Below are 25,984 nucleotides of genomic sequence, written 5' to 3' on the forward strand. Positions count from 1 at the left end.
TTCCTCAGGGACATTTGTATTAGATCTTTTAAGCAGGTGTTTTTTGTTTACATTGTTATTGCCTTCTGGTTAGCTAATGTTTGCCCTGCAGGTAATAGTCACTTTTCAACCCCTTTATATATTAGGTATAGTTGTAAGCCTAGTTGTTAAAGTGCACATCGTTAATGTTAATTAAGCAATATCACATGAGAGGGAATGCTGTTTTTTAATTTGAGCACTGCTGTGATTCGGTTAAAGATAATAACATAACGTTCTCATATAATATGTTAATTTGCTTTCTTTAAGTAAAAAAAAAGGTCAAAGACAAAGCTATTCGGTTTCTTGTGAGTATATACACTTCACTGCCGATGTGGGGGGCGCCACCTAAAATCTTGCCTAGGGCGCCAGATTGGTTAGGGCCAGGCCTGCCTCAGGGCTCAATTCCTGATCCTTTCCGGTTTGTAATAAAGCTAAATAAGGAAATCCCACAAATAAATAATTATCAACACTCATGACGCCACAAATATATTTCTTGAACACACATTGTATATAAATAATCCTCCAACTTCCTCTGTGTTTTTGTTGTTGTTTTAAGTCTATTTGTGTCAGTTACAAATGAAAGAAATGGGCCTGTTTCAGCATCACCACTTGCACTTGTTTTATGCCCGCTCTTACTCAATGTAGTTTGGTACTTGTTAGTTATTCTCATTTGGACACCTGGGTAGGTGAGCTTAGCATCCTCTTTCGGATCACCTCAGAGAGTACTGGCTGAAACTGAGACGTGCTCTAAGTTTCAATTCTCTTTAGAACGGGCTCCACTGGGAATCCCCAAACAAGTGGTGTACCTTCTCTTGGATTATGTAAATGTCACCAGTTTTCTCCTTACTCATCTCTGTCAATCTCACAAACACACAATATAAACAAACACAATAGACACTTCTCAGAAGCACGCTGCGTGTGGCTCGATGGGTGCTGTCCCTGCTCATGTTACACTTTTTGTGAGCAACTAAACATTTCGATGACACACAGGCATATAGGAGAAGTTATTGCCTCAACATCTGTCATATGTCACTCACTAAATATTAATTAAATAGGATTTCTGTAAAGGAACATGTAGTGTTTATGTGCCAGAATCCATGTGTCACGATTGTAAATCAAGGTTAGATTAAAAATAATTAGTAAATATTTATAAATGATGAGATGACCTGAGATAACAAAACTGTCTTTTTTTTTTTTTTAAACACAAAAAAACTGTCCTGGCAAATCATATTGTTGATGTAGATCCCCATATGTGCTGTACATATTTACTTTACACAAAATAAATGTGTAAATATTTCTCTTCTTGCCTTATTTGGCCCGAGCAGCAAAAAGTTGTGAAGGCCCTTTTGAAATTGCTTTGTTTATTATTTATTATTCTCCCACTTTGATCGCATTTTTATGCATTAAAACTCACCAATTTTTGCAGCCGCATCAGGTATGGCGAAAATGTTTATATTTTTGGGGGCCCAATTACGAAATGTTGAATTTGTCTTGGTAGCAAAAAAATGACCCCCCTGATATCAGATTCACATATTTTCATGAAAATTGGTGAAGTTTATCATGAGAGGACGCACGTAAAAGTCTCAAGAAGCCATATTTGAAAATAACAGGAAGTCCGCCATCTTGGTTTCCGTTGGCAAGTTTTAGGCTAAAAATGGGTCGTACTTTAACAAACTCCTTCAAGGGACTTTGACCAAATAATCAGCGGTTAAAATGAAGGATACTGGACAGATGGATAAGTTGCTAAGGAAATTGGCCTATGTCATCGGATGTGCCTGTGGCATGGAGCCAAATTTTGATCTGATGGCTCACCACAAGATTTAAACAACACAAACTAGATTAGTTCGGCTTGACAAATTAAGATCTGAATCATAATTGGTACAAATGATGATGATTACACCTTAAAGTGTCGTATGGGTCAGCCCATTCATAGTGGGCGGAGCCTGGCGGCGAAAACTGCTCCTCGCCATCACCAGTCAAACTGTCATTTACATCACTTTAGATGATCAGACAGATATTAAACGGGTATCTGTGAATGTGAATACATTTTGCCTATGCTTTAGGATGTGGACGTGGCATGGCGCCTGTCAGAATAATTGTATGTAAGTTATCACAAAACTTTCTGTTCCCATGAGTTCCCGGCGATGAGACAAAAGCTATCTTTGATCTTACCAAGCAAACGGCTTGTAAAACTCCACTGTGTACGATGGGAAGCGACTTGAAGGTGTCGGTTTCTTTGGTCTATTGTGATCCACAGGAAGATCTTGTCTTGACCCGAGATCTACAAAGCGGAGAAGAAGCAGGACCTGACGCAAGCTCCAGGCATCTTTTCTTTGAACTGTTTTGTGACCGAGTGCAACAGCTTTTTACGACCCCATCTCCCCTTAGAAACAGCTGTTGCTATGTAATCAGGGAAAGTCCAAATAAGAGGATGCGTGCATCCATTTCGTCAGAGCGGGATGGAAGACTGTACAAGACGTTTCATCCTCATGAGCCAAATTGAATCCTGTCTCTGTTTAATTCCTTGCTTCTTGTCTGTTTAATAGATGTCATCGAGGTTTGAACCTGACAGCGCCAAACTTTGAGGTGATGGTTCGTCACTTAACCTGAGAACGTTAATAACTCAACTCCAGATGTTCAGATTTTGATCATAATTGGTAAAAATGATGATGGTGACAATGACACCCTGAAGTGCTGGATTGGTCGGTAATTATTTGTACCTATTCATAATGGGCGGAGCCTGGCAGTGAAAACTTCTCCTTGCCATCACATCATTACGTAACTTCAAATCATTGCTTCTAAGGCCCCGTTTATGTTTAGGCTATGCAGGGTAAATCACACCTAACCTTATCCGTGTCCACACACAACAATGGCACCGTTTAAGACCCCCGCCCTCCTTCGTCCGCCGGCGTAACGCGACCTAGTACGCATGCGGAAAAAAACGAAAAAAAAAAACTGAGCGTCCATCTGCTCCAATCTCCCCAGTAGATGACTTTATTTCACTGTGAAGTTAATTAAAAGAGCTTTATTGTAAATCGTTTGCTGTGCATTTTACATTTGTGTGCTGTGTTTTGTGTGCAAGTTTTTAAATTAAAATGTATCTCCTTTGAACAATATCCAGTGTTGTGGTTTTCAATTAATTAGAAGTGTGGCTGTTGTAGTGAATCACACCTGAGCCATTATAAATTAATCAAATCTTTAATCGACATGAGAAAGTAGACAATGCGATAAAGAACATTTTACATCAATTACAACAATTAATCTAGACCAGTGGTTCTTAACCTGGGTTCGGTGAGTCGGGCTCAGGGGTTCGGCGGAGGTCAAGACACACCCGACTCATCGTGTAAATAAAAACTTCTCCCTATCTGCGTATTACGGATACAGCAACAGCAGAAGTCAGACTGATTTGCAGGTGTGTAATTTGTTGTCAGTTTATGCACTGTGTTGGTTTTGTTCTTTGAACAAGGTGATGTTCATGCAAGGTTAATTTTGTGCACCAGTAATAAAACATGGTAACACTTTAGTATGGGGAACATATTCACCATTAATTAGTTGCTTATTAACATGAAAATTAGTAACATATTGACTAGTTAGTCATTATTAAGTACTTATTAATGCCTTATTCGGCATGGCCTTATTATAACGCTAACCCTCTAACACTGGCCCTTACCCTCTAACCCTAACCCTAACCAAATAACTCTAAATTAAGTCTTTGTTACTTAGAATATGTTCCCCTAGTGTCCAAAAAACTCTAAATTAAGTCTTTGTTACCAGTGTTGGGTTACTTACTGAAAACCAGTAACTAGTTACAGTTACTTCATTTCAAAAGTAACTCAGTTACTTACACCAAAAAGTAATGAGTTACTGTGAAAAGTAACTATTTAGTTACTTCTTTTTTTTTTAAAGCTCCCATTAATGCCCTTTTAGCCTTCATTTCAGTACTGTTATTGCACTGGAGAATAATACAATCTGTTGATCAACTTGACATGCATTTGCATCACTGAACTCTGCTAAGCAATGTGGTCTACATACAACACACAAAGACAAAGATATGTTATAAAGGCCAAATTGTTTCTGGCCAGAACAAATTGACAAAACTATTTTAAATAGCTGCAATATAACATACATAAGTAACAAACAGCATAATAACAACATAGCTGTAAAGCAAGGAAGGCACACACTACATACACAAAGCCTAACCAGACATTTTTTCCTCAAGGAATTCTGACACAAAATCATGTCTGAAGCCCAGAACACTCTACACATTTCTCCAGTTTTAGTTTAGAGATAAGGAAAGATTGGCCTGGCCCACTAGGATCCCTCTTTATGTTGTGAACGTTATTGTCTATACATTTAGAGTGATGTGATAATCAAACACTCTAGAAGTCTAGAATGAAAGAGTATATAAGAGAATTGACAGCAACGTTCTTTCTAAGGTGTGCGCCTGTGCAATTACGCACTGCTCAAGCGTCCTCTGCGCACGGCAAATCTATGCCACGCACAAAATCAAATAAAAAAATAAGCGCATAACAATTTTCGACACACGGACACGACAGAGAAAACAGTTTTCGTCATCATTGTTCAAATATTGTAACGTCTGTCGAGACGCTTTGAGGACATAAATTCTATCCATCACTTTACTGAGCAAAACTCTTTATTGTCGACCATAAACACATCACCAAAACATTAGTAAAAAAAATTATATCTAGCAAAAGTGGTCATTTTCTGCAATACAAACCAGACCAAAAGCAACTTTGTTATCAACAGCAACCGCTCGCTCTTTCTCACTTGCGCCAACACATGCACATATGGCACTTAGCCAGTGATGCGTTTACAGCCACACAAAAAGTCGGACAACTCCAACACCACACATAAAGTGTAATACCAAAAGCAACTTTGTTATCAACAGCAACCGCTCGCTCTTTCTCACTTGCGCCAACACATGCACATATGGCACTTAGCCAGTGATGCGTTTACAGCCACACAAAAAGTCGGACAACTCCAACACCACACATAAAGTGTAATACCAGGTCGTTACACTATGATTTACCAATCAAATGTGTGCTTATTCTAGTGTCATTTATTAGGAATCTTAATTTATAAATATTAATCATGAAATGCTGTTAGTATATTAAATAAATACTAATAAAAATATATTTTTTACAAACAGGAAGTTGCAGGAATGTACACATGATCCCCTGCTTACATCTCATTGTGCAACATGTGAATGTTTTAATGGGAACTAAATGCAATGTCTGAAAGGGGTACAAATTATTTTCAAAGCAGGACCTCCACCCAGACAAACAATACAAGTACACAGTTCATGAAAAACAATATTTGTTGTTATTGTCATTGTAAGTGGGCCTAAACACTTATATTAGAAATGGAAATTACTGCTGTCATTTGATTATAATAATAAGAGAATGTTGTCTGTCTATCTGTGTTGGCCCTGCGATGAGGTGGTGACTTGTCCAGGGTGTACACCGCCTTCCGCCCGAATGCAGCTGAGATAGGCTCCAGCACCCCCCGCGACCCTGAAAGGGACAAGCGGTATAAAATGGATGGGTGGATGGAGATTGAACTTGTTATTTAGTCAGGTTTGGGACAGGTGTGCTGCTGGTGTAGCCACAGTGTGTACGTCTGATGTTGCTCACATGGGCTCCACTGAATGCTCAGGGAGTTTTTGCGTTTGCTCACACATGAACAATTAGAGGGAACATTGATTGACAGAGTGTGTACCTTCAGTGCTGAATGATGGTGGTGGAGGTGAAGTGGCATTGGAGTCTCTGTCTCTCTTTACTAGCTTCGTCGAAGCATGTTGCTTATGTAGCTTGTTTCAGCAGATTAGAATTGCTGTTTTGGGCAGAAGATGGGATCTTTGATCCAAAGCACAAATTACATTTAACTAAAATGTTCTTTTCTTTGTGCTCGACAAAAGAAAAGTAGTGAAATTATCTCCATGTTAACAAACTCGACTTCTGGCTCCGCCATGATCAGACACCCCCCCCCACACACACACCCAGATACACACACAGAGCGCAGGTCTCTCTTCTCCAGTTTGTGACACAAGAAGATTTAGAACGATGACACTGCAGCGCTCCGATAAAACACACTTTATACTACATAAAAAGTCACGTAAAATAACGCAGTAACGCATCATGTAGTAACGGTAACTGAGTTACTGAATATAAAAAATAACGCGTTAGATTACTAGTTACCGCGGAAACTAATGGCGTTACAGTAACGCGTTACAAAGTAAGACGTTACTGTAACGCCGTCCCAACACTGTTACTTAGAATATGTTCCCCATACTAAAGTGTTACCATAAACACATAACTTTGTCTTGAATTTGAAAGAAAAAAACATTTTATTTTTCACTAAAGAAGGGTTCGGTGAATGCGCATATGAAACTGGTGGGGTTTGGTACCTCCAACAAGGTTAAGAACCACTGATCTAGACAGAGAATACTTAAAGTATTGTTGTTGTGGGTTGACTCCGCCGTTGGGGTATTTTTTCGTGAGATATGGTCACCCAAAATAAAAAAAGGGACCGGATCTTCATCTTCAAGCAGTTGTCTGGGACACGGGGGGATGGTTCCATTTTTCAGCTGCGCGCTAATGGCGTAGTTAGCGAAGATGCGGGCATCATGCACGCTGCCTGAACATTTCACAGTCACACACAAAGCGATATTTATAGTCACATACTGTCTGTATCACATCCACGGGAGGAAGGGACGAAGTTTTTCAGTAAATAGACTCACAGCTAGGGATGATACTCGAAACAGGTTTTCCCGGTTGTTCGATAAGAAAAGAACCGAGTCCTCGGACTCGAATCCCTTTTTGAGAACCGGTACCCGTTATCGAGACCACTATAGTAAAGAAAAAGAGTTGGTTCTTTATTCGAATCCCTCGGAACGAATCCCGTCCCGGCTAGGGATGATGTTTGATAAGAAATTATCGAATTCGAGCCTGTTATCGAATCCTCTTATCGAACCGATCTCTTATCGAGTCCAGATAGGTTGTTGTATATGAAAAAAAACACACAATATTTGGTTTAACAAATCACTTCACATTCTCTACTGCTCACTAGTGTTACATATTTTTTGTTTTTGTGTTACTGTATATATTTGTTTTTCTGAAAAATCCCACTTAATATACTTTGGGTAACAACAGTCAATATTTATTTTTATTTATTTTTTTAGGGGGGTAACAGTCAATATTTATTTATTTATTAGATTACATTTTTTTCTTATATAATAAAAGTGAGCTTTTGTTAAACCAAATATTGTGTGTTTTTTTCCATATACAACAACCTATCCTGACTCGATAAGAGAATCGATAAGGAATCGGTTCGATAAGACGATTCGATAATAGGCTAATCAAACATCATCCCTACTCACAGCTGACCCAGAAATTTGAAAGTTTTCTTGCCGTCTGAGAAGTGTTGTATCCGAAATAGCTGCAATCGCTCGTTGCCTTCTCTTAAAGGCCTACTGAAATGATTTTTTTTATTTCAACGGGGATAGCAGATCCATTCTATGTGTCATACTTGATCATTTCGCGATATTGCCATATTTTTGCTGAAAGGATTTAGTAGAGAACAACGACGATAAAGTTCGCAACTTTTGGTCGCTGATAAAAAAAAAGGCTTGCCCCTACCGGAAGTAGCGTGACGTCACAAGCTGGAGTGCTGCTCACATTTCCCTATTGTTTACACCAGCAGCGAGAGAGATTCGGACCGAGAAAGCGACGATTACCCCATTAATTTGAGCGAGGATGAAAGATTTGTGGATGAGGAAAGTGAGAATGAAGGACTATAGTGCAGTGCAGGACGTAGCTTTTTTCGCTCTGACCGTAACTTAGGTACAAGGGTTCATTGTATTCCACACGTTCTCCTTTTTCTATTGTGGATCACGGATTTGTATGTTAAACCACCTCAGATACTATATCCTCTGAAAATGAGAGTCGAGAATGCGAAATGGACATTCACTGTGACTTTTATCTCCACGACAATACATCGGCAAAACACTTTAGCTACGGAGCTAACGTGATAGCATCGGGCTCAAATGCAGATATAAACAAAAGAAATAAACCCCTGACTGGAAGGATAGACAGAAAATCAACAATACTATTAAACCCTGGACACGGTTAATGCTTTCTAGCTTGGCGAAGATTAACAATGCTGTTGCTAATGACGCCATTGAAGCTAACTTAGCAACGGGACCTCACAGAGCTATGATAAAAACATTAGCGCTCCACCTACGCCAGCCAGCCCTCATCTGCTCATCAACACCCGTGCTCACCTGCGTTCCAGCGATCGACGGAAGGACGACGGACTTCACCCGATCATCCGTGCGGTCGGCAGCTAGCGTCGGCTAGCGCGTCTGCTATTCAAATCAAAGTCCTCCTGGTTGTGTTGCTACAGCCAGCCGCTAATACACAGAGCCCACCTAAAACTTTCTTCTTTGCAGTCTTCATTGTTCATTAAACAAATTGCAAAAGATTCACCAACACAGATGTCCAGAATACTGTGGAATATTTTGAGATGCAAACAGAGCTTTTTTGTATTGGATTCAAAAGGTGTACCAATACTTCCGTTAAACTAGTGACGTCACTCGCATACGTCATCATACAAAGACATTTTCAACCGGAAGTTTAGCGGGAAATTTAAAATTGCACTTTATAAGTTAACCCGGCCGTTTTGGCAATGTTAAGATTTCATAATTGATATATAAACTATCAGACTGCGTGGTCGGTAGTAGTGGGTTTCAGTAGGCCTTTAAGGTATTGATTTGTGATTTCCAAAAGCGCCTGTACATGTAGAAGAAGGAGAAACACAGGCATGTCTGGATGATCCGCCTCCATCTTTGTTATGAAGTATGGCGCGTTCTTTCTGATGTCTCTTCCTGTGTGGAGCGCGGTCTTTCTGGCGTCACTTCCTCTCCGAACTCACTTTGTAAACGATCAATGAGTGTATACAAAGCTAAGTGCCGGAGATTCAAGAATTACACTGCTATTCAGGTGTACTGGAGAGGAGGCTACGCCGGATAGTCCAACCTCGGATTCAGGAGGAACAGTGTGGTTTTCGTCCTGGTCGTGGAACTGTGGACCAGCTCTATACTCTCGGCAGGGTCCTTGAGGGTGCATGGGAGTTTGCCCCACCAGTCTACATGTGCTTTGTAGACTTGGAGAAGGCATTCGACCGTATCCCTCGGGAAGTTCTGTGGGGAGTGCTCAGAGAGTACGGGGTATCGGACTGTCTGATTGTGGCGGTCCGCTCCCTGTATGATCAGTGTCAGAGCTTGGTCCGCATTGTCAGCAGTAAGTCGGACACGTTTCCAGTGAGCGTTGGACTGCGCCAAGGCTGCCCTTTGTCACCGATTCTGTTCATAACTTTTATGGACAGAATTTCTAGGCGCAGTCAAGGCGTTGAGGGGATCCGGTTTGGTGGCTGCAGGATTAGGTCTCTGCTTTTTGCAGATGATGTGCTCCTGATGGCTTCATCTGGCCAGGATCTTCAGCTCTCACTGGATTGGTTCGCAGCTGAGTGTGAAGCGACTGGGATGAGAATCAGCACCTCCAAGTCCGAGTCCATGGTTCTCGCCCGGAAAAGGGTGGAGTGCCATCTCCGGGTTGCGGAGGAGACCCTGCCCCAAGTGGAGGAGTTCAAGTACCTCTGAGTCTTGTTCACGGGTGAGGGAAGAGTGGATCGTGAGACCTCGGTGCGGCGTCTGCAGTAATGCGGACGCTGTATCGATCCGAGGTGGTGAAGAAGGAGCTGAGCCGGAAGGCAAAACTCTCAATTTACCGGTCGATCTACGTTCCCACCCTCACCTATGGTCATGAGTTTTGGATTATGACCGAAAGGACAAGATCACGGGTACAAGTTTCTCTCCCTTAGAGGTAGGGTGAGAAGCTCCGTCATCCGGGAGGAACTCTAAGTAAAGCCGCTGCTCCTCCACATCGAGAGGAGCCAGATGAGGTGGTTCGAGCATCTGGTCAGGATGCCATCCGAATGCCTCCCTAGGGAGGTGTTTAGGGCACGTCCGACCGTTAGGAGGCCACGGGGAAGACCCAGGACACGTTGGGAAGACTATGTCTCCCGCCTGGCCTGGGAACGCCTCGGGATCTCCCGGGAAGAGCTGGAAGAAGTGGCTGGGGAGAGGGAAGTCTGGGCTTCCCTGCTTAGGCTGCTGCCCCCGCGACCCAACCTCTGATAAGCGGAAGAAGATGGATGGATGGATGGATTTACCTGTGTAAAAATTTGTCCGAGAAGGGGGACCTTAAACGCTGGTTTAGTGTGGTTAAAACGGGGCGTAGGCTAAATAATTATTTGTTTAAGGGGTTAAACGACTTAGTGTAGACATGGCCTAAGTCACTTTCTGTTACACCCCCCCCATTTGCATAACATATGATTGATTGATTGAGACTTTTATATTGACAACTAAATGGTAAATGTCTAGCATTAAAAGATTACAGATGGTACAAAATGCGGCTGCTAGACTTTTGACAAAAACAAGAAAGTTTGATCATATTACGCCTATACTGGCTCACTTGCACTGGCTTCCTGTGCACCTAAGATGCGACTTTAAGGTTTTACTACTTACGTATAAAATACTACACGGTCAAGCTCCTGCCTATCTTGACGATTGTATTGTACCATATGTCCCGGCAAGAAATCTGCGTTCAAAGAACTCCGGCTTATTAGTGATTCCCAGAGCCCAAAAAAAGTCTGCGGGCTATAGAGCGTTTTCTATTCGGGCTCCAATACTATGGAATGCCCTCCCGGTAAAAGTTAGAGATGCTACCTCAGTAGAAGCATTTAAGTCTCATCTTAAAACTCATTTGTATACTCTAGCCTTTAAATAGACTCCCTTTTTAGACCAGTTGATCTGCCGTTTCTTTTCTTTTCTTTTCTACTCTGCTCCGGGGTGGACCGCTAGCCTGTCCATCAGATGGGGACATCTCTACGCTGCTGACCCGTCTCCGCTCGGGATGGTTCCCGCTGGCCCCACCATGGACTGGACTTTCGCTGATGTGTTGGACTTTCACAATATTATGTCAGACCCACTCGACACCGAGGATGTCGTTGTGGCTTGTACAGCCCTTTGAGACACTTGTGATTTAGGGCTATATAAATAAACATTGATTGATTGATTGATTGAACACCCGAATTTCAACTTGTTTAAGTCTGGGTTTTTGATTGATTGATTGATTGAGACTTTTATTAGTAGGTTGCACAGTGAAGTACATATTCCGTACAATTGACCACTAAATGGTAACACCCGAATAAGTTTTTCAACTTGTTTAAGTCGGGGTCCACTTAAATTGATTCATGATACAGATATATACTATCATATATACTATCATCATAATACAGTCATCACACAAGATAATCACATTGAATTATTTACATTATTTACAATCAGGGGTGTGGAGGGTGGGGGGGGGTGGGGGGGGGGGGTATGGACATCAAGTAGTGGACATAGAGAGAGAGAGAGAGAGAGAGAGAGAGAGAGAGAGAGAGAGAGAGAGAGAGAGAGAGAGAGAGAGAGAGAGAGAGAGAGAGAGAGAGAGAGAGATCAGAAGGCATAAGAAAAAGAAAAAGTATCTGCATTTGATTGTTTACATTTGATTATTAGCAATCCGGGGAGGGTGTTAGTTTAGGGTTGTAGCTGCCTGGAGGTGAACTTTTAGTGCGGTTTTGAAGGAGGATAGAGATGCCCTTTCTTTTATACCTGTTGGGAGCGCATTCCACATTGATGTATATATTGACTGTATTGTTTGTCTTTTTAATTTCACCCTTTTGAATGTCAATAAACCTGCTGACAACGCTCATCGGTCTCCAGAGTTGTGACCTAAGAAAGGTGTTAAACAGCCCTTGCATAGGACATAGCAAGAGCAAGGAACTCAGACTCCAAGTTGACGCATCCAAATATGGATTAGGGGCAGTACTATTACAAGAAGGAAAGCCCATAGGCTATGCATCTAAGTCACTAACTGATTGTGAAGTCAATTATGCACAAATTGAGAAGGAGTTATTGGTATTCTGTTTGGGTGCAAGCATTTCCACCAGTACATATATGGTCGCCACATCACCGTGGAAAGTGACCATAAGCCACTTGAATCCAATTTGCGAAAACCGCTTGCAGCAGCGCCTCCAAGGTTACAAAGAATGATGCTTCAGCTACAGAGGTATCACCATCACTCACAGACCAGGCAAAGACATTCCTGTCGCAGACACTCTCCAGAAAGTCACTGCCTGACCAGGACACCAGCCTCAGTGAAGGTATGGACATGCAGGTGCACACGGTTTATAGCAACCTACCTGTCAGTGACACCAGACTTGAAGACATCAAGGTAGAGACTGGAAAGGATGCTCAACTCATCTTGCTGAAAAAGACAATTAAGTCAGGATGGCCCGAGGAGAGGAAACAATGCCCTCAGAACATGGCGGGATATTGGAACTACCGGGACAAGCTTTCGCAGATGAATAACATCCTATTCAAGGGGGGAAAAAATCATCATACCCAACTCACTGCACACAGAGATGTTATCCCGTATCCATGCAGGTCACATGGGTATGGAAAAGTGCAAACAAAGAGTGTGTGACATCATCTTCTGGCCTGGGATGAACAAACAGATTGAGGAATTAGTTGGTAAATGCCACATCTGCAATGAACAGAAACCATCAAACACTAAAAGAGCCAATGATAAGTCACAAGATCCCAGACAGGCCATGGCAAACAGTGGCTACTGACCTGTTCACTTGGAACAATGATGATTATTTAGTCACAGTAGACTATTACAGAAGATACTTTGAGCTAAACAGATTAAACAGCACCACAGCTGCTACTGTTATACATGAACTAAAATCTTATTTTGCAAGACACGGGATACCAGAGACTGTCATATCAGACAATGGTCCACAGTACAGATGTAGAGAGTTTGATGTTTTTGCCAACACGTGGGGTTTCCACACACACATTACCTCCAGCCCATGCTATCCTCAAAGTAATGGCTTAGCCGAAAAGTCTGTTCACATTGCAAAGTCCCTTATGGAAAAGGCCAAAGCTGATCAGAAAGACCCTTATCTGAGTCTGCTTGAATATCGCAATACCCCAGTGGACAACTTCAAGTCACCAGTTCAGCTGCTCATGAGTCGTCGCACACGCTCAATCCTGCCTAACACCCATCAGCAGCTGCAACCCAAAACTATCAGCCACAAGGATGTCCACATCATGAGAACCAACAAACAACACCAGCAGAAGAAGTACTATGACAGATCAGCTAAGAAAATGTCACCTTTACATGAAGGACAATACATCCGTTTCCAGGAGAAAGGCTACTGGAAACCAGCAGTTGTCATTCGTTCAGCTGATACTGAAAGATCATACCACATACGAGCATCAGGAGGACAAGAATACAGGCGAAACAGACAACATCTCCTGGACACAAGAGAGACACTGACCACTCAGACTGAAGAAAACACAAAACATGACACACAACATGCACTGCACACTGACACACCACACACCTCAAAAATAACAGAAGAAACAGCCCCACAACCTGCGCGGTATCAGACAAGGTCTGGACGTGAGGTTAAGCCCAGAGTTGTTATGGACTTATAAAAAATATGCTCAATGGTGTTCAGATACATACAATTCAATAACATTGTGATTGTGTTTCTATTTTCAACAGTATGACATTCAAGCAAGTTAAGTGATAATTGAAATCTGTTGTTGAATTCCTACTTTATGGCAGTCGTATATGTGCTACTTGAATTTCAATACTTTCCAGCCCAGAGTTGTTATGGACTTATAAAAAATATGCTCAATGGTGTTCAGATACATACAATTCAATAACATTGTGATTGTGTTTCTATTTTCAACAGTATGACATTCAAGCAAGTTAAGTGATAATTGAAATCTGTTGTTGAATTCCTACTTTATGGCAGTCGTATATGTGCTACTTGAATTTCAATACGTTTCAGTAATGGTTATTGCACAGAGTGTGTTTTCTTAAATGTTGTTTCCATATTTTTCTAAAAGAAGGGGGATGTAATATTCTTAGGTAATACGATCTCTGAGCGGTCCCTGAAGTGTACACGAATATGATTGGCCCAAGGAACGAGGTACTTCCTGTTTTAGTGTTGCCTGAAATGAGATGTGTTATTCCCACGAGTGGTGAATAAAAATACAGTTAGCAGCACGTCGTGTGTTGGCTCAACTTATTTCCACAACAAGGAACAAGACAACCCCCACAGATCCACAACACACGTCACTTACTTCGGAGGCAGAGTTTCCTCTGCCCCTGCGTGTTGTGGGCTTCTTGGGGCTCGCTCCGGTAGCCTGCGGGGTCTGCTTTGTAGTCCGGGGGTTCCTTCCCAGTCTGTGTTTTTTTGATTGAGACTTTTATTAGTAGGTTGCACAGTGAAGTACATATTCCGTACAATTGACCACTAAATGGTAACACCCGAATAAGTTTTTCAACTTGTTTAAGTCGGGGTCCAGTCTTGATTCATGATACAGATATATCCCACACAGCAGAAGACTGCTATACGGATCCGCCTTCAAGTCGCCCAACCCGCGTTACTGTCACATTCGTTTTGGCTCCGCCTAGAGGATACAGCTCCGCCTCTGAAAATTGTACGGTCAGACAGCTGATCCTGAGCGGACTCGTGTCTGATTCGCATACGCGGACGCGACAAACCAAACCGGCGCGCGCCGCCTAGAGTTATAGGCTCCGCCTAAGCGCGCTGAGCCGACCAATGTCTGCACCCGCAGACGTGGACGCGCCTACTAGCGCGTACGCGCATGAGCCAAGATATCTGGACTTTCTTTGCTGGAACACGAACGTAAGTATAGATTTGTTGATTTATTGCTACATTCGCAGTAAAGATCAGCCTTTGTGTTTCCATCATCATGTATGTATGATTGTAATGACGTTGTTTGATATTAAGACTAGAAAAACTTTATATTCTGTAAAAAATATTTTATATTCTGTAAAAAAAGGCTATTTTATTTCCAGCGCAGCCTCCCAGAATGCTTTGCATGGGGACGTGCGTCTGACGTCACGTATACAGAAAATTCAAAATGGCTGCACGCGGTAGGTGAGGCCCGAGCGAAGAAAAGTGGAAAAGAGTGTTATTCGTCAAAAAACCCACACAACGACGGTCATTTTTTCGCCGTGCTATTGTAAAATTGTCTTTTATCTGTGTTTTGTGTTCCGGGGGACCCCGACTCCAGAATGTGAAAGTTTCCCGCGTGAAGCCGGTGAGTAAAAAGTTCAATACAGTTAACTTAGGCCATCTTTTGTTAGACGCTGCGAATGTGTGTAGGTTACATGCTACGATATTCCACATATTTCCAACTGCTTGAAACAAAAGCGTATTACTTTATTGTCAGTGTTGTTTAGGCCCAGGTCGCTAACGTTACTGCGTTAGTCAACAACGTAACGTTAACGGAGTGGAAACAGCCGTTCTTTGCCATTAATATGAGTGTGTATTATTTCTTTCTTTGTTCTTTAGTGGAGCTCGAGATCCTGTTTACTGTGGACTAGCTGTGTGTGACGCCATGTTGTTTTTGTTTACATTAAAAAAAAAAAGGTATGTCTATGTGTTTTTTGGCATAGTTAATTGTAGAAAAAAATATAAAATGAGGTGATGTGAGTGGGAAAAATTGCTGCACATATTAAGGATCCTTTTTCTTGATCTATATTTTTGTTATTTGCTGATGTATATATTTTATATGCTGTTTTTTATTTAATTAATTTATTAGAGACTATTTTATGCTTTATTTACCTTTTTTATTATTATTATTTTATTTACTATTATTATTATTATTTCCACATGTAAGCATAAATAATTGATCATATTAGTACATTGTTTGATTGCTTTGCTTAATGCATTCCATAATTTAATTCCACATACTGATATACTGAAGGTCTTAAGTGTTGTACGTGCGTACAAATGTTTTAAATTACATTTCTCTCTAAGATTATTTTTCTCCTCTTTTTTTGAGAAGAATTGTTGTATATTCTTGGGTAGCAGGTTATAGTTTGCTTTGTTTATAATTTTAGCTGTTTGCAAATTCACTATGTCGTGGAATTTCAGTATCTTTGATTCAATAAATAAAGGATTTGTGTGTTCTCTATATCCAACATTATATATTATTCTAACTGATCTTTTTTGTAACACCGTTAATGAATGAAGTGTACTTTTGTAATTATTTCCCCATATTTCTACACAATAACTCAGATATGTAACACTAGTGAACAGTAGAGAATATGAAGTGATTTTTTGTCTAGAACATGTTTTGCTTTATTCATTATTGACGTGTTTCTTGCTATTTTATGTTGTATATTTTTTACTTGAGATTTCCAGTTCAATTTATCATCAATCATTATACCTGGAAATTTGGTTTAATTTCTCTTTCAATTTCTATTCCGTCTATTTGTATTTGTGTTTGACTTTCTTTTCTACTGTTACCAAATAGCATTATTTTAGTTTTACTGAGATTCAAAGATAGTCTGTTTTTGTCAAACCATCTTTTTAATTTGTTAATTTCTTCTGTTATTATTTGTATTATCTTCTGTGTGTTCTCTCCTGAACAAAACGCTGTTGTCCATCCATCCATCCATCTTCAACCGCTTATCCGGAATCGGGTCGCGGGGACAGCAGCTCCAGCAAAGACCCCCAGACTTCCCTCTCCAGAGCAACATTTGCGACTTCCTCCTGGGGAATTCCGAAGCGTTCCCAGGCCAGAGAGGAGATGTAATCCCCCCATCTGGTCCTTGGCCTGCCGCGGGGCCTCCTCCCAGTGGGACGTGCAACGAGGACCTCCCTAGGGAGACGCTCGTGAGGCATCCGCACGAGATGCCCGAACCACCTAAGCTGGCTCCTTTCCAAGCGAAGGAGCAGCGGCTCTACTCCGAGTCTCTCTCGGGTGACTGCACTTCTCACCCTATCTCTAAGGGAGATGCCAGCCACCCTTCTGAGGAAACTCATTTCGGCCGCTTGTAGCCGCGATCTTATTCTTTCGGTCATTACCCACACTTCATGACCATAGGTGAGAGTAGGAATGTAGATAGCTCGGTAGACCGAGAGCTTTGCCTTCTGGCTCAGCTCCCGTTTCGTCACAACAGTGCGGCAGAGAGACTGCAATACTGCCCCAGCTGCTCCGATTCTCCGGCTGATTTCCTTCTCCATCTTTCCCTCACTCGTGAACAAGACCCCGAGATACTTAAACTCCTCCACCTGGGACAGAGTCCTGTCCCCTACCCGGACTGTACAAACCATCGGTTTCCTGCTGAGAACCATGGCCTCAGATTTGGAGATGCTGATCCTCATTCCAGCCGCTGAACACTCGGCTGCGAACCGATCCAGTGAGAGCTGAAGGTCACGAACCGAAGGTGCCATCAGGACCACATCATCTGCAAACAGCAGTGATGCAACCTTTAGCCCCCCGAGACGTATACCCTCTCCGCCATGGCCACGACTCCGCCTAGAAATCCTGTCCATGAAAATCACAAACAGGATAGGTGACAGAGCGCAGCCCTGGCGGAGACCAACCCCCACTGGAAACGGATCCGACTTACATCCAAGCACCCGGACACAACTCTCGCTTTGGTTGTACAGAGATTGGATGGCCCTCAGCAGGGTTCCCCTCACTCCGTACTCCCTCAGCACCTCCCACAAGATCTCCCGAGGGACGCGGTCATACGCCTTCTCCAAATCCACAAAACACATGTAGACTGGATAGGCATACTCCCAGGCCCTCTCCAGGATTCCCGCAAGCGTAAAGAGTTGGTCAGTTGTTCCACGACCAGGACGGAATCCACATTGCTCCTCTTGAATCTGAGGTTCGACTATCGGCCGGACCCTCCTTTCCAGTACCTTGGCGTAAACTTTCCCAGGGAGGCTGAGTAGTGTGATACCCCTGTAATTAGCACACAGCCTCTGGTCCCCCTTTTTGAAAAGGGGAACCACCACCCCAGTCTGCCACTCCCTCGGCACTGTCCCAGACTTCCACGCAATGTTGAAAAGGCGTATCAACCAAGACAGCCCATCAACACCCAGAGCCTTCAGCATTTCTGGACGGATCTCGTCAACCCCCGGAGCTTTGCCACCGTGGAGTTGTCTAACTACCTCAGTGACTTCACTCCGAGAGATCGACGTCGATCCCCCATCATCCTCAGGCCCTGCTCCTATCAGGGAGGGTGTGTCTGATGTAGTTGGGTTCAGGAGTTCCTCAAAGTGCTCTTTCCAACGCCCCACGACTTCCTCACTTGAAGTCAGCAAAGTCCCATCCTTGCCGTACACAGCTTGGATGGTTCCCTGCTTCCCCCTCCTGAGGTGCCGTATGGTCTTCCAGAACAGCTTTGGTGCCGCCCGATAGTCCTTCTCCATGGATTCCCCGAACTGCTCCCACACCCTCTGCTTAGCCTCGTCTACAGCCACGGCCGCTGCCCTTCGGGCCCGTCGGTACCTTGCAACTGCCTCCGGAGTCCCCCGGGATAACATACCCCGGTAGGACTCCTTCTTCAGTCGGACGGCTTCCCTGACCACCACTGTCCACCAGAGTGTTCGAGGGTTACCGCCCCTTGAGGCACCTAAGACCTTCTGGCCACAGCTCGCATCTGCAGCTTTAGCAATAGAGGCTTTGAACATTGCCCATTCCTGTTCAATGTCCCCAACCTCCACAGGGATGGCAGAGAAGTCCCGCCGGAGGTGGGAGTCCAGGAGTGTGGTTTCAGAGCCCTTGCTATGCGTAGAGGTAAGCCCCACCAGATCCAACCGGTAGCGCTCCACCTCTCGCACCAGCTCAGGCTCCTTCCCCACCAGCGTAGAGACGTTCCACGTCCCGAAAGTCAGCCTCTGCTGCCCCGAATTGGTCCGTCCGGAGCCTCCACTTTCACCGCCATCCACTTGGCAGCGCACCCGACCCCACTGGTTCCGACCGCGGGTGGTGGGCCCACGTGGCAGAGAAGATGGTGTGTCCACGTAGCTTCTTCGGGCTGTGCCCGGCCGGGCTCCGTGGTAAGCCCGGCCACCAGGCGCTCGCTGACGAGCCCTACCTCCGGGCCTAGCTCCGGAGGAGGGCCCCGGGCTTCCTCCGGGCCGGGTAACGCATCCTCTTTTAGTATAGTTCATGGGGGGTATCGTAACCCTGATGGGGGGGGCATTCGGGTGCTACACCTTGCCCAAGGGTGACCCGGAACTATGTAAGGCAGGGGCGTTCAACTCCCTGAGGCTTAATACAAGCCCACATACCCGTGAAAACGCTGTTGTATCATCCGCAAATAATACTAACTTTAAATCTTTTGTAACTTTACAAATGTCATTTATCTAGACATTGAATAATTTAGGTCCTATATTGATCCCTGAGGTACACCACAGGATATATTTAGCGTTGTAGACGAAACCACCACATTAATATTAAAGATATGGTTAGCATTCTTAGTGCTAAAGATATTCCCCTCTCCTTGTATCCCTTCTCCCAGCTCCACCGTCTCGCCGAGTGCCAGCAAGAGTCATGAGTACTTGTCAACTCGACTCCTCAACTGGAGATAACTTTCTAGGTAAAGACTGATCTCCAAAATAATATCTCAGCATCCAGTAACCATGGTTAACAGATCACAACCATTTAATACCAATTTATCTCCCTTAGCACCTCACCATGGGGAAGGATGTATTCATATGCCTTCACCAGCATATGCATTAAACATGCAGAGAGTTACACAAGGTAGGGACTGATCTCTGTATACACTACACCCATAATTTCAAACCCTACTTTACGATTGAGCTGAAGTTCTGACTATTATGACCTGTACTTTTACCTTTCTTATAGTTCTTACCACCTTGGGGCACCATTCAGGTAAAATCTCAGCTCATCTTACTTGCTTATTTGTATACACTAACACCTGTGCATGCTTTTGTCCACATTGTTCCTTTGACGATGAATAAATACCCCTTTTCTTTCTTTCTACATTAAGGGTGCCTTTTCATCTGATTAAATTTATAATGAACAGGGACATTGCGGTTGTCCCAAGTGGATGGTATGATGATAGGATGGTTTTCTGGCCCAGCTATAAAAACACCGACAGAATTGAAAGGGCCGCTTTAAATGAGGAGCAGCATGAGCCAAACTGGCCAAGATTTGACGTTTCTGTTGTCCGAACTTGTGGTATGCAAATTCATAATCTTCTTGTTCAAAAATAACGTCATAGTTGCTTCTCTTTATGCTTGGAATAACCTATTGTGTCTATGTTCTGACCAGGTCTCTTGTAAGAGAGAGACCTGATTTATCATCATCAATAATAATAATATTCTGTTCAGCTCTACAGCTAATTTGAAACTCATGTTCATTTTAACATTTTCAATTTTAGACAACTACAAAGACGCATTAAAAATAATGCAACAATATGGAAAGGGCTGCAACACCTCAGACCTGCAATCTGAGGCAGAGAACGAGGAGCTGCCAGAAAAAAGGAACAGGAAGCCAGTGTAAGTGTGTTCCGTCTTGTTTTTGTCATGTTTCTACAGTAATAGGAAGGTTATTTCCAGTAGCATTCAAAAATAGACCAGAGATGCTTGTACTATATGTATATTTGGCAATTTTGGTATTGCAATAATCCTAATGATATGGTTACCCAACAGCCATCGTCTCGGGGACTCAGATGATAGCGAAGAAGACCCGGGAAATAGTGACCTCACATCTCTGGGGTTGGCAAGCCAATTGCACAGGCAGAGTAAGGAATAGTCTCTTAACATCGAAAACAACAAAACCACCACATTAATATTAAAGATATGGTTAACATTCTTAGTGCTAAAGATATTCCCCTCTCCTTGTATCCCTTCTCCCAGCTCCACCGTCTCGCCGAGTGCCAGCAAGAGTCATGAGTACTTGTCAACTCGACTCCTCAACTGGAGATAACTTTCTAGGTAAAGACTGATCTCCAAAATAATATCTCAGCATCCAGTAACCATGGTTAACAGATCTCAACCATTTAATACCAATTTATCTCCCTTAGCACCTCACCATGGGGAAGAACGCATTCATATGCCTTCACCAGCACCTGCATTAAACATGCAGAGAGTTACACAAGGTAGGGACTGATCTCTGAAATATTAGTGTATAGATAGGCCACTTGGGTATTACCAGTCATGGTTAACTGATGGCTCTCTCACAATGCCCACCTCACTAGGAACGGCAGTCCCTCCTCGACTCCCTCCACCCCCCTCACCAGCAGCCCTCAACATGTGGCAGACAGAGGAGCCTGGATCCAGCCTGGCCTACAGGCCAACATGGCGAGGGGAAAGAATGGCTGACAACATTTCCTGCTCTGGTGAGCAATAACTGACAAATACCGGATGGTCATTCTGTGCCACAAATTTTGGAAAAAATTCGAATTCACAAGCAATCACATATTTTCTTCAAACTTTGTCAATAACTTTTGTCATTAACTAAGGTCAATAGCTAATGTCAGGATTATGAGTAATGAGGATAAACACTGAAACATGTTAATTTTATACTGCTGTTTGTCAACAGCGCCTGAGGTAATCCACATCATTAGCCTGCTGGAAACTATTAAGCACAACCAAGACCAGCTGATTGCGAAGGTAAACTTCTTAAGACTTGAATAGGTCAATAATTCATAATGACATTGATTTTGATTCATTATTATTTTTTAAAGAAAGAAACAGCCTACATGGCAGCTTTGTGTGATTAGAGTAAACATTGCTACATTTTCTTGTTACATTTCACCTGTTTGCTCTTTAAATACCACTTTTAATGTTTTTTATTTATTTCGATCATATTTTTTAAAAATGTGCCCTGGGGCCGTTAAAAAATGACCTGCAGGCCGCAAATGGCCTGCAGGCAAGTGTGGCCTATTCGTGTAGGCCGCACTTTGGACACCCCTGGCCTACACGAATACAAACATAGACTGATAGTACAAATATAATAAGAAAACAATGTCAACCTCCCAAAGTTGGGTTGTGGATATTTATTTATGCCCCCCACCCCCAAACCCCCGCCGCCGTCATCCAACAGAGCCAAACAAGTACTCTGATCAAGGAACCAAATAACGATATTGTTTAAACATTTTGGATGTCTTGCACACCTATACCCTGATCACAAATTCATAGTTTACGCACCTTATTTTAACCACCTCCAGTAACTTTAAGTCATGTTTTTCTTTTCAAATGTAATCTCCTTAATACCTATCACATATTTTGTATTGTGTAAGCATACTTGGCTTTGGATGCTTCCTACCATAAACATAAACGTATCTGTCTTGTTATCTTGTTTGATTACAGGTGCTGTGAGTAAAAATGTGTTGACAAGGTCAGCCACGGACGCTGAGGTCACCAAACACGCCATCAGGTGGTTCAACTTGGCGGGGGATCGGGCAACGAGGAGACGAGTCCCGCTTACACCTCCTCAGGAGGAATAGAGATGTATATGTATAAATAAACAACCTTTTATTGGACTTCTTGTCATTCACCAGTTATTCATTTTCTGATATGTTAGCTGTGCATGGAGCAGCGTTTCCTTGAAGTTGTAGCCTAATAGATTAAATATGTATATTTACTTTTTAAATATATATTATATATATTTACTTTATAGAGTGAATTGACCATTTTCTGTTTCTGCCTATTGACAATATTGTTAGTTTAAAAATACAAGGCAATGCATATGTAAGCCTATATTGCTGTAGTAGGACTTAGTGAATTTTTTAGTTTCCTATTTTATCCTACAGCAAGAACAGAAGGGATTTTGAAAATAAGATAGAGGGTTCCAAAACGGCCAGATGAGCCAGGGTTTTTATGAGTCCGTTGCTGGTCCGCGGCGGGAGGTTAGGCTTTGATCTTGGGTGCGGAGCGGATGCAGCGCGCCGTCACGGCGCACCCGCCGCGGAAATAAGGCTTTGATCATGGGTGCGGAGCGCATTCAGCGCGCCGCCACGGCGGATCCGCTACCTGCCGCCGTGGCGGATACGTTCCTGAGTGCAAATGGACGCCGATGCTGGTCCGTTTCGCGGTTCCGTTCCGGAAAGCGCGATACCTGCGCGGGGCATCCGCCGCGGAGTGTTTTTGCTGTGTGGGATACTATCATATATAATATCATCATAATACAGTCATCACACAAGATAATCACAATGAATTATTTACATTATTTACAATCGAGGGTGGGGGGGGGTTAGGATATGGACATCAAGTAGTGGACATAGAGAGAGAGAGAGAGAGAGAGAGATCAGAAGGCATAAGAAAAAGTATCTGCATTTGATTGTTTACATTTGATTGTTAGCAATCCGGGGAGGGTGTTAGTTTAGGGTTGTAGCTGCCTGGAGGTGAACTTTTATTGTGGTTTTGACGGAGGATAGAGATGCCCTTTCTTTTATACCTGTTGGGAGCGCCTTCCACATTGATGTGGCATAGAAAGAGAATGAGTTAAGACCTTTGTTAGTTCGGAATTTGGGTTTAACGTGGTTAGTGGAGCTCCCCCTGGTGTTGTGGTTATGGCGGTCATTTACGTTAAGGAAGTAGTTTGACATGTACTTCGGTTTCAGGGAGGTGTAGCAGATTTTATAGACTAGGCTCAGTGCTAGTTGTTTAACTCTGTCCTCCACCTTGAGCCAGCCCACTTTAGAGAAGTGGGTAGGAGTGAGGTGGGATCTGGGGTGGAGGTCTAGCAATAACCTGACTAGCTTGTTCTGAGATGTTTGGAGTTTAGATTTGAGGGTTTTGGAGGTGCTAGGGTACCAGGAGGTGCATGCGTAATCGAAAAAGGGTTGAACGAGAGTTCCCGCCAGAATCCTCGAAGGGGCTTTTGTTGACCAGAGAGGAGATTCTGTAGAGAAATCTCGTTCGTTGGTTAACCTTTTTGATTACCTTGGTTGCCATTTTATCACAGGAAAGGTTAGCCTCTAGAATGGAACCTAGGTAGGTGACCTCATCTTTCCTGGTGATAACAATGTCACCCACTTTTTTGACTTTCTTGAGGTTGATGTGGGATCCAAACAGGATGGATTCTGTCCACCCGGTCGCTCTTGGCAAAGCCTGACGATTCTTCCCCGATCGGTCTGCTGTCGCTTCCCTCCCCGTCGATCCTGCCTGTTCTCTTTTAAATGGGTGAGGTCCTAATGCTCCACAGGTGCGTCTAACTTCAGGTGTCGTTTGATTGGGCACTTCGGTTGTTAGGGGCAACAAGTTAAAAAGGGGCAACGTCTTAAAATACCAGCAAAGTCCACAAGGAGTAAAAACATGCAATTAAAAAGACAAATTCTAAAATGTAAAAACATGCAATTAAAAAACAATCAAATTCTAAAATGTAAAAACATGCAATTAAAAAGACAATCACATTCTAAAATGTAAAAACATGCAATTAAAAAGACAATCAAATTCTAAAATGTAAAAACATGCAATTAAAATTTACAGCAATAAAACACTAAGACATGCATGGCAATAAAACATAAAAAATTAAATCCCCTACTTGTGTCCCATCACAAACATCTGCTAACAACAGTCCAAGTCTCATCGACACCACAGAAAAGGCAAACTGTCATTTTCCCGGCACTATAAAGTCTTAAATAATGTCAAACAAGTAGCGTTAAAATAACCAGGAAGATAAAGTGTTTGTCTTAAACCTAGTAATCCTCTGTGGACAGACCAAGCCTAAAATGCAGGTTTAGTGAGCGCCGCGCGCTCCCGCGAAAGAAAATACATTTTTGGCAGGCATTCAACACTGGTGGTTGCAGGCTTTAATGAAGACGAGGGGGGAGGGGGGCAGCCGGCCGACATTAAACTGACTCAACATTGCCACCCAGTGTTGTGAAGGGCAGATTACATTGCATTTATGTGTGGATTGCCTTGCGCTTGCTTGGGAATCTGCAAGGCGGAATATTACTGCCAAAGGTCACGTGACAGTTCCGTAGTCGTAGAATTGATTTTGTTTTGGACTTGAAAGATTTTTATTTGTACTTGAAAGATTTTGATTTGTACGTGAAATATTTTGATTTGTATTTGAAGGATATTTTGTTGTACTTGAAGAAATAAGTTATTTGTTTCTGAAGCATGATGTATTTGTTTGATAGGTACGTTTCTTATTTGCAAAACAAAATGCGTTTGTTTGTGAATTATATTTTATATTTGCAAACCACACTGTGTTTGTGTGTGAATCGTTGGGCGTGTGTGTGTGAATCGTTGGGTGTGAGTAAAACATGTTTTGTGCGTGTAAAGACTTTTGGCAGTAAATTAACTCCATACATTTCTAACTAGTGACGTGCTGTCAGGGGAGGCATTGATTGATTGATTGAAACTTTTATTAGTAGATTGCACAGTACAGTACATATTCTGTACAATTGACCACTAAATGGTAACACCCGAATAAGTTTTTCAACTTGTTCAAGTCGGGGTTCACGTAAATCAATTCATGGTAGGCAAGAGGCAGTACCTCACCTTGTCACCAGGGGGTTAAAAGGCTTAACCATGAGATGTTCAAAAACGAAGTAATAAAATAAGATAAAAGTTTTAAATATTTATCTTTTGGTCTATGCTTTCTATGTGATTTTGGTGTGGTTCCTGTATATTTTGATATTTTTCATGGTCAAAATCTCGGAGATTCCGTGTTTCCTGATGAAAATAACAAGGCAGATGAGAAGAGAGGCAGACACAGGTAGTGCCTCCACGGCTTCACACAAAGTGTATTGAGCCTGTGCGTGCAAGGGGGCGCGTACTTGTTGACACGGGGAAAAGGCAGGCCATGAGGCAGCAAGTACTTCTGCCTCAAATTAGGGGGCGATATATCAAAATGAACTGCTAACATCGGTTCACCCTTAAGAAGTAGAATAAGAAAACAACAGACAACAACTGCTACGCTTCCCGCATACTGTGATGCTTTTTCGCCCTAAAAATGGAGGATTTGATTTTTAAAATAAGGAATTTTTCAAGACTGGACTTTCAA

General features: G+C 42.7%; 2 protein-coding genes across 9 annotated transcripts in view; one reads left to right on the forward strand and one right to left on the reverse strand.

The window, feature by feature from the left end:
* The window catches only part of lta (lymphotoxin alpha (TNF superfamily, member 1)), a 48,018-nt gene that overhangs the window by 15,579 nt on the left and 6,455 nt on the right, over positions 1-25,984 (reverse strand). For 2 of the 6 annotated variants that reach the window (XM_062064166.1, XM_062064163.1), the window contains exon 2: positions 14,306-14,408. The exons of 1 other annotated variant lie outside the window; for it this stretch is intronic. Coding sequence is in view for 2 of the 5 variants with exons in the window: in XM_062064160.1 (XP_061920144.1) it covers positions 14,306-14,460 (155 nt within the window). In the remaining 3 variants the exon portion in view is untranslated. Of the gene's footprint in view, positions 1-12,345; positions 12,411-12,547; positions 12,617-14,305; positions 14,857-25,984 lie in introns of those variants that run through there. 3 more of the 6 variants (XM_062064160.1, XM_062064159.1, XM_062064161.1) reach the window with 2 other exon arrangements.
* On the forward strand, positions 15,040-22,661 carry LOC133660603 (uncharacterized). 3 transcript variants are annotated; one of them, XM_062064156.1, is made up of 13 exons: positions 15,042-15,292; positions 15,547-15,624; positions 19,521-19,598; positions 19,688-19,762; positions 19,868-19,894; positions 20,013-20,203; positions 20,406-20,523; positions 20,677-20,768; positions 20,884-20,961; positions 21,051-21,125; positions 21,225-21,365; positions 21,569-21,639; positions 22,339-22,659. In XM_062064156.1, the coding sequence occupies exons 4-13, from the start codon at positions 19,707-19,709 to the stop codon at positions 22,345-22,347; spliced, it is 858 nt and encodes a 285-aa protein (XP_061920140.1). In that variant the 5' UTR covers positions 15,042-15,292; positions 15,547-15,624; positions 19,521-19,598; positions 19,688-19,706; the 3' UTR covers positions 22,348-22,659. The 3 variants fall into 3 exon arrangements, with proteins under 3 accessions (XP_061920142.1, XP_061920140.1, XP_061920141.1); XM_062064158.1 differs by lacking the exon at positions 21,051-21,125 and having other exon boundaries at positions 15,040-15,292; positions 22,339-22,661; XM_062064157.1 differs by lacking the exon at positions 15,547-15,624.

This window comes from Entelurus aequoreus, linkage group LG11 (genome assembly GCF_033978785.1).
Source record: "Entelurus aequoreus isolate RoL-2023_Sb linkage group LG11, RoL_Eaeq_v1.1, whole genome shotgun sequence".
Taxonomy (NCBI): Eukaryota; Metazoa; Chordata; class Actinopteri; order Syngnathiformes; family Syngnathidae; genus Entelurus; species Entelurus aequoreus.

Bases quoted from the DNA above. Each gene is read 5' to 3' on its own strand.
- LOC133660603 (XM_062064156.1), top strand. From the start codon at position 19,707: ATGTATTCATATGCCTTCACCAGCATATGCATTAAACATGCAGAGAGT. The intron at 19,895-20,012 runs GTAAAATCTCAG...TTCTACATTAAG, and splicing joins CACCTTGGGGCACCATTCAG to GGTGCCTTTTCATCTGATTA. The intron at 20,524-20,676 runs GTAAGTGTGTTC...GTTACCCAACAG, and splicing joins AAAAGGAACAGGAAGCCAGT to CCATCGTCTCGGGGACTCAG.